This window comes from Chrysochloris asiatica, unplaced genomic scaffold, assembly GCF_000296735.1.
Source record: "Chrysochloris asiatica unplaced genomic scaffold, ChrAsi1.0 scaffold00109, whole genome shotgun sequence".
NCBI classification, from domain to species: Eukaryota; Metazoa; Chordata; class Mammalia; order Afrosoricida; family Chrysochloridae; genus Chrysochloris; species Chrysochloris asiatica.
The window spans coordinates 9,872,510-9,881,654 of record NW_006408627.1 but is presented as its reverse complement, the minus strand read 5'-3'; the positions used below and the strand labels follow the sequence as shown (position 1 = coordinate 9,881,654).

The 9,145-nt window shown below is 35.6% G+C and overlaps 1 protein-coding gene across 1 annotated transcript in view; it reads left to right on the top strand.

The window, feature by feature from the left end:
- Positions 1-3,809: 3,809 nt before the first annotated feature.
- FAM13A (family with sequence similarity 13, member A) overlaps positions 3,810-9,145 on the top strand; it is a 460,082-nt gene continuing 454,746 nt past the window's right edge. Inside the window, exon 1 of the mRNA XM_006867777.1 lies at positions 3,810-4,056. Coding sequence (XP_006867839.1) covers positions 3,810-4,056 — 247 coding nt within the window. The remainder of the gene's footprint in view (positions 4,057-9,145) is intronic.

Here is a 9,145-nt window from a genome sequence, read left to right as displayed (position 1 = left end):
AAAAAAAATAAAATTTCTCCAATGTATCCTTATTGAAAATCAACTGATACTTAAGTGAAAGGATTTGTGTGTCCTTGTGCCAATATTGAAGACCGGCAATATAGAAAGGTTAAATCTGGACAAGTAATAGAAAGGTTGATAGTTCTAATCCACCAGCTGTTCTGCAAAAGAAAGACTTGGTGATGTGCTTCCAGAACAAAATGTGGTGATGTGCTTCCTAGAAAATCCTATGGGGCAGTTCTACTTTGTCTCATGGGCTTACTGTGAGTTGTAGTTGACTTAATAGCACTTAACAACTATCACATGCCAATAGATTCCTTAATTACTGTAGATTTACATTAAGTTTTGAAATAACATAGCTTAAGCCCTCCTAGTTGTTCCTCTTTTCAAAATTGTTTTGAATATTTTGAGGTAATTCCATTTTAAATTTTAATAACATCTTTTCAGTTTCTAAAAAATCAAGTGCTGGAATAATTAGAGGAATTGTCTTAAATTTATAGAACAGTTAGGGGAGAATTGCCATTTACACAAATTGGAATCGTCCAATCCATTATCATTGTCTTAGTTTCATAGCTCTGCCTAAACAGAAATACTAAAAGTGTTTTAAAGAACAGAAATTCATTTTTTCACAGTTCAGGAGGCTAGAACCGAATCCAGGTTCTATCTTTATGGGATAGCATCTATGTTTGCTCTGGGGGGAAATTTTTGTCTCTTTCAGTTTTTATATATAAATTACTTTTATTTATTTTATTTTTATTTTATATATAAGTTACTTGGTTCCTTTGCAGTCTTCCCATGGCGCGTGTTTTCTCCCTATTTGTGCCTCCTTGACTCTGGTTTTGTACTACTCCTTATAATTCAGAAATAATTAGATTTAGGATACAAGGAAGCTTCAGAAAGTTTGTGAAAATATGGAACTAAAGATAATTGAAATTTTTTAAAGCGTTTTTTACTTTTATTACTCAATTTATTATGTGAATTGAGTGATAGTTTACATGGGAGAACATGGGTTTTGCACTCATTCTAGTGTATTTTGTTTCACTGCAATGATTACAATCCCCTCCATGCATCATCATTTGACAATATTTGCTTCTATTCCTTCTGTTTTTGTTTGTTTGTTTGTTTTTGATGTACCAAAACCACTCAGAAATATATAATCATTTAAACAACCAAAGGGCACATTCTGCAAGCCTGCCTCTTGGCTGCCAGCACACAGTCTTTCTCTTTCCATACCATCATCTCAGCTGTTCTCTCTCTCCATGCCATCATCTCTGCCTCCATCACTGGTGTCGCTGTTTCTCTGGTTAGGGTCCCATATTCCGCTCATGCTCGTCTTTCTTCATGGCCCTAGGGTCCTCTGTTCCTGGGATGTAAGATGAACTTTTCAGTAATGTTTATTTTTCCATGACTAAGTATTGAATATGGAGTCCTGGTGTGGTGCTGAACTGCCAGCCTTGTGGTTCAAAGTCCAATGCTGATCCTACAGCAACCTTAGAGTATATATTTATGGTCAGTGAAGGATAATTTGGGATACTTCAGAAAATATAACTGCTATGTTTCATTGTTGTCTTTTAAACATTATTTACTTTTTATAAAATCTTAGATTACTGTAAAACAATAATCAAATCTTCCTTTATGAGTATATTTGCTGTTTCCTTGTTTTTAAAGCAGTGTTTGCTTTTTAAAAAGTGCTAGCCTGAATTAGTTAAAAACAATAATCAGATCTCCCTTGCTTACTATGATTACATGTAAGTGTGTTATGTAATATGGCTAGTTTTCAGTAAGCATGTAGTTTAAATTGCTGTCACTTCCAAATGTGTGATGTTAATTCTACATCCCTGATTTGAAACCTTTCTGAGCCACAATGCAAAGATTGCTTATTTACACTGTGTGTTAATGGGAGACACAACATATACTGTCTACTATTCTGACTAAAGGGCTGTTAGCAGAAAGAATTTTAATTCAAGGTTTTAAATTCATGTGTAGGCATGATTCCAAATAAAACCTTGGTAATTTCTAAGAAAAACTCTTAAGAATTTTGATATACATTTATGAAATTATTTTATCTTGTCTCTCAAAAATCCTCTTTATAGATTTCAGGAGATGAGGTATATAAAGAACAGTAATTTGGTCCTTAGACAATTAATTCAACAACCAAATACTCAGCCATGTTATCTTTCTTATAAAAGAACCTGTTATGGCGCGATAGGATAAGCACTCAACTACAGTGTCAGTTTGAACCACAACATCAGCGGCTCAAATCTACCAGCGATCCTCTGAAACCCTAGACAGGATCTCTATGAGTTAGAACTGATTCAATGGCACTTAAGAACAATAGGCATTTACTATAGGTATGGCTAAGTAGCTCTCCATTATTTAATAATTTTAAGAGAATCTAGAAGAATGATGATGATGATGATGATATTACATTTTGTGAGTGTGCCAGGCAATCAGTGAATGTTACTTCACACACTTGTTTCATCCTTATACATTCTCTATAAAGTAGACCCTCACAGTTGTCTACATTTAAGTGTAAGGGAACTGAAACACAGAGAGTTACATGTTAATAATGAAAATGAGATTCAAAACAAGCAGTTGTGTTTCATAATCTGTGCTCTAAATAACTATATTACATTACCACTTTAAAAAGCTAAAATGCATATAATATAACCTTATATTGTCAGTACTTTTTAATGCTGCAGTTGAAACTACTTTCAAAATTTCATTATTGTTATTTTGTGTATGTGTGCTTGCTTACCATATACATATATATAGATATATAACTGGCTGACTAAAATTTCCTATATTCAATTGAAAAGGATTGGAAAGGATTGGTATTTTTTCAAACCCAAAGGGAAATAAAATGGTTAGCTCTTACAAATTTCTCTTTAAAAAAAAAAAAGGAGGTAATTATTTCTATTCTTAGGATATTGTAATAGCCAAATGAGCCTGTATTTACAGTAATTAGCACTTTTATAAATATCAATTTCACTTACAACCTTTACATTTTAAATGTAATTATTTCTCCTAATCCTGATGTTTGTAATTATATAAAATAAAGTTTAAAATATTTTTCCATATTGTACCATTATTTTTGGTGTTTGTGCTTGTACACACAAAATTTACATAAGTGGCATGCTTTAAAAATCATTTAAATTTATTGGGTTGTATTTAATGTATCTTTTATAAATTTTCTTGAAGTACAAATTTCCAATACAAGGAAGAAACAAACTTGTATGGATATGTCATTGGGTAGTAACTTAAATTCATTGAATATAAATTGCATATTTTAAAATATATACAGTTTTTTTTAATACCTTTCTACCATGAGTAACTGAAATTTTGTTTCAGAGCTATGACATTTTGAACCTCAGTGGATTTCAAATGCCAATTACTAATATATTTATAGATTTTATCAAGTCATAAAAATAAAATGTTGACTTTACATTCAAATTTTAATTTTAATACTTCAAATTAAACCTTAAAGTGACATTTAGATAAATTTTCATCTTTAGAAACTGATTTCAGAATCTTCATGAATTGTTAATGTTAACCAAGTACTTGTGGGTGACACCCTTGGTTACTGCAGTAATATATCTTAGACACTGCATTGTGTTGCTCCATTTCTTAGCTACAGCTCAGTTGTGGCTTTAGGTTTCTCATTGTTTTCCTTATATCAGTGTGCACCAGTGTAACACTGAACAATCTGTTAAGAGATTTTGACTTGAGGTGAAGCAAAGAGTTCGTGGGGACCATTACTACAAGTCTCCAAACACTTAAATGTTACTTGAAGTGTTTCTATTGTAACCATGCAACCTCCTGTGGTGAATATGACTGACTGCTCTTTGTTCTTACGTATTTTTAAGCAAAGTAAAACAGCGGTTCGGATGAAAGAAGATATGAAAAAGATAGTGGCGGTACCAGTAGATGAGCAGAGGGATTCTACCTACACGAAGTTATTTGGAGTCAGCCTCCAAGAACTTCACCAGCGGGGCCTCACTGAGAATGGCATTCCAACTATAGTGCGGAGCATAGTGGAGTACTTGGCACAGCATGGTAAGTTGAGATTTAATTCTATTTATTTCTTCCACTTCTCACATGCAGAGAAAATCTGTTTGTGTTACCTACTTCATAAATTATGAATGGACTATTCTCTAAAACACCTTAAGTAAAATATCAAATTATTGTATAATCATTGTTCTCTGAAAAACCCAAAAGACCCCTCAAGAGCATTAATTCTGAATACCATTATTTTGACAGCACTAATTTGTTAAACCATAAAACAATGCATTAGTTATTGAGGCTTCTAATGTGGAATGATTCACGATTTTAAGCGCTGAATAATTTTAAGCGCCAATAATTTTCTACTATTAGTAGTGAGCTCTCTGGGTTAACTAAATTTGAATTGATAGTGGTTTTTTATGGAATCGAACGTTTTTTTGAGTATTCCTTTTAACTCAGGCCAGTCATGAACTTAGTGGATAGATTGGATTATGTTCATGAGCTAACTAGTGTTATCACTGTGTGGGCCGTTTACTTGTGCATTGACAAAATTAAGCATGCAAAACAATAAGATAAGTGTAGTACATTTGATAATAAAAAGTTAAACTGTGTCTACTCTGTCAGAATTGATGGAACAGCAACAGGTTTGTCTATCTACTTAAAGTTATGTAGCCTATAACAACAGTCAGTGAGAGAGTGGTACCCTACTTTTTCTTTTCTTTTCCTTCTGGTACTGATCTGTGAAAGGAATTGATCACCAGTCCTTTCTATAGTAGGTTGTTGTTGTTGTTAAGTGCCTTCGAGTCGGAGCCGACCCATAGCGACCCTGTACAGGGTACTGATCTATATATTCAATGGTTTTTATTTTAAACCATCTACATGCAGTTCTTCCTTTTGTTGGTCCTTGGTAACTTCAATGAGCAAGATGTTAAGGCACAGTTCTACAATAGAGCAGAGCTATATGATCCAGGCATGTAGCTTTTTGATCATTTTATTTAAAACAGGACTTAAACTGGCTGACTAAACAGATTGATTCCATATCTCCTAGATCTATATTTTTCAAAGGAAACCAGTGTGATGGGAGACCTCTAAACTAAATTAAAGAAAAAAGAAAATCAATCTTCAAAAGATTTGTTGTTAAGTGCTGTCGAGTTGGTTCTGAGTCATAGGGACCCTCTATAGTGTTTCCAAGGAGCCTCTGCTAAATTCGAACTGCCGACCTTGTGATTCAATCTTCCTGTCTAGTGCTTACCCCACAGTGTCTTGAAATATTTGGGAGGGCAATATTCTGAAGGAAAAGTTTGAAACTTTCATCATTCTTATGTGTAAATAAACATAAGTTTATTGCAAAGTAGAATATAAAAGTTGTGAGGATTTTCCAGAGAAAAAACTTGAGACTTCAAAGAAGTTCTATTCTTTATGCACTTTGCTTCAAACACCTTATCTTCCCAAGAATACAAATCCATTCCCTCTGCCAGCAAGTCTCTTACATTGAAAATGTTCACATGTTCTCTGTTGTTTTTTTTAAGTGCTGTTGAGCAGTAGGAACTTGAAAGAGGCTTTATGCGTTTGAACTGCAAGGTCGGTGGTTCAAGCTCACCAGCTGCTCTTTGGAAACCCTATATTGGGTTGTTATGAGTCAGAACCAACTCGATGGCACTTAACAACAATAACAACATACAGAAATAATTGAGACCTCAGATGTTGTTGTTGTTGTTATTAGGTGCCATCGTATTAGGTTGTTGTTATTAGGTGCCAGTAGGTACTAACCCATAGTGACATTATGCACAGCAGAATGAAACACTGCCCAATCCTGGGCCAACCTCCCTACTGTTGCCACGCTTGAGTCCATTAATGCTGCCACTTGCCCAATCCAACTTGTTGGGGGTCTTCCTCTTTTTCACTGACCCTCCACCTTACCAAACATGATATCCTTTTCCAGCAACTGGTCCCTTCTGACAATATGTCCAAAGTATGAGAGATGAAGTTTGGCCAAGGCCTCTAAGGTACACTCTGGCTGCACTTCTTCCAAATCGGATCTATTGGTTCTTTTGGCAGCCCATGGCACTTTTCAATATTCTCCTCAAACACCATAACTGAAAAGCATCAATTCTTCTATGGTCTTCCTTTTTCACTGTCCAGCTTTCACATGCATATGAGGTTATTGAAAATACCATGGCTTGGGTCAGGCACACCTTAGTCCTCAAGCTGACATCTTTACTCTTCAACACATAAAAAAGTTCCTGTGCAGCAGATTTGCCTAATGCAATACTTCGTTTGATCTCTTGACTACTACTTCTGTGAGTGTTGATAGTTGATCCAAGAAGAATGAAGTCCTTGACAACTTCAATCTTTTCTCCGTTGATGAGAATGTTGTTTATTGTTCCAGTGGTGAGGATTTTTGTTTTCTTGACATTGAGATGTAATCCATACCAAAGGCTGTGCTCTTTGATCTTCATAAGTAAATGTTTCAAGTCCTCTTAACTTTCAGCAAGCAAGGTTGTATCATCTGCATATTGCAGGTTGTTACTGAGTCTTCCTCCAATCCTGATGCCACGTTTTTCTTCATAGAACCCAGCTTCTCGTATTATTTGCTCAGCATACAGGTTGAATAAGTATAGTAAAAGAATAAAACCCTGTCTCACACCTTTCCCAATTTTAAAACATTCAATGTTCCCATGTTCTGTTCGAACAAGTTCCTCTTGGTCCAGGTACAGACCTCAGATGCTCAGGTATTATTTCTATTTTTTAACAAAAGAGGTTCTGTGTGTTCTAGTGGAGTCCTGGTGTGGTGCTCTTATTGTACCCTGTTTAGGGTTTCCGAGGAGTGGCTGGTTAACCTGAACCTCCGACCTTGCGGGTCAGAGCAGCCTTGCAGGCCAACTCATGAAGCTGTTGTTACAAAAGAATTTTAGGAACAAAGGGGTGTAAATCATTACCTGTATCAGGGACCAAAGGAGCTCTGGTGTTGCTATAGGGTAAGCATTGGACTTCTAACTTCAAGAATGGTTCAGAACCACCAGCTATGGGAGAAAGATGAGGTTGTCTGCTCCGGTAAAGATTTACATTCTCATAGCACTGTAGGATAAGCACTTCACTGTGAGGTAATGTTTTCAAACCCATCAGCCCCTCCTCTGAAACTCTGTACAGGGCCGCTTTGGGTTGGAACAAACTGAACAGAACTTAAAAACAACAACAACCCTTTATAGGATCACTAGGAATTATACACACATTGGCACTTACCAACAACAACAAAAAGTAGTTAAGTTGTTAAGTTGTCCATTGACTCCATGCACTGAGTTTGAGTTTTTGAGTTATCAAGGCCTTTAAACAAAATTATTTTTTTCTTGAAAACAAACAAAACACAGTTATTTATTTTGCATTTCAGAGGAAAATCTTGTTTAAGTGAGTAGTCATATCATGTTTATACTATTTTAAAGATCTAATCTTGATGACACCTGGTGTGGTGCTGTAAGATAAACACTGAAGTACTAACCTCTAAGTCAGCAGTTCAAACCCACCAGACCTACCAAGCACTTGTCAGAAATCCTATGTAGGGTCGGTATCATGCAGAACTGACTTGACGACACTTACAACAGTCTTGTTGAGGATGTTGATCGATGTGCTCCCTTTTCTTAGTGTGAAGGTGGTGTGGTTGTGTGCCATGGAGTTAGTCTCGACTCATTGTGACCCTGTATAGGCATTCCAAGGCTGTAAGTCTTAATGGGGACAGAAAGCTTCATCTTTCTTCTGTGGAGCGAATGGTAGCTTCTAACTGCTGACCTTTACAGTTAGCAGCCCAACTCATAACCCACTGTGCTACCAGAGTTCCAGTGTTGGGATTATTGTTACTGTTGTTGTTAAGTGCTGTTGAGTAATTTCCAACTCATACTGACGCTGATTCGGGTTTCCAAGTAGCAGTTGGTGGGTTTGAACTGCCAACCTTGTGTTTCCCAGTCCAGTATTGATCCTACAGTGTGGCACACCAGGTGTCTGATTGTTTTAAATACTGTTGGATTCACCAATCACCACTAGGTGTCAGAAGACACTTACAGATAGTTGTACTCTTTTCTTTGCTTAAGTGCGATCAAGTTGGTTTTGATTCATTGTGACCCTGTGTAGGGTTTCTGAGGAGCAGCTAGTGGTTTAAACCACCAACCTAAGGGTTAGAAGTTCAATGCTTATCCTAAAGCCACACAAGGACTCTAATTTGTAGGATAGTTTGTTTTAAATGATATATTCATACTACTTAAAAATAAATATTTCAATTATACAAAAAAAAAACACCCCAGCTGTTAGTAGTGTAGACATTATTTAACTTAAATGATTTTCTTTTACTCTAAACCACTAAAGTTACTGTTTTATGATCATTAACCAATGGGCTGAAATTAAAAAAAACAAATTCTGAAATGTATGAGGATAACTCCATTCAACTCAGTTCAATATTCCCTTCCTTGAATTTTCCTTTGATAATCATAACTTTAACAATTTAGAGTATGAAGAGGCATTTAAAATAATATAGTTTGATAAACAAGCTCATAGAAACAGTGGGTGTAAACTTTTTAAAAGATCATAAGAGGCCTTTTCAAACTGTATGGATTCTTTCCCGTAAAGCTTTGTAAATCCATATCCAGGGTTATACTTTCGAATCACTAAACTGTTGCAACAGTACCTTGATAGGAAACTGCCAGAAATTCAAACCTGATTCAGAAAAGGACCTAGAAGGACAGATATTATTGCAGATACCAGATGAATCTTAGCTAAAAGCTGAGTGATACCAGAACAGTGTTTTTGCCTGTGTTTTATTGACTATCAAAAGCATTAAACTTTGTGGATCATAATGAACTATTGATAACACTGAATAGGTAATGGGCATTTCAGAACACTTAGTTGTGCTTAGGTGGAACCAAGAGGCACTTGTTCAAACAGAACAAGGAGATACTGAGTGGTTTAAAATCAGAAAAGGTATGCGTCAGGGTTGTAACCTTTTACTATATTTGTTCAATCCATATGTTAATCAAATAATATGAGAAGCAGGACTATGTGCAGAAAAATAGTGCAGAATTGGAAGAAGACTCATTAACCACCTGTAATATGCAGATAACAAAGCCTTGCTTACTGAATGTGAAGAGGACTTGAAGCA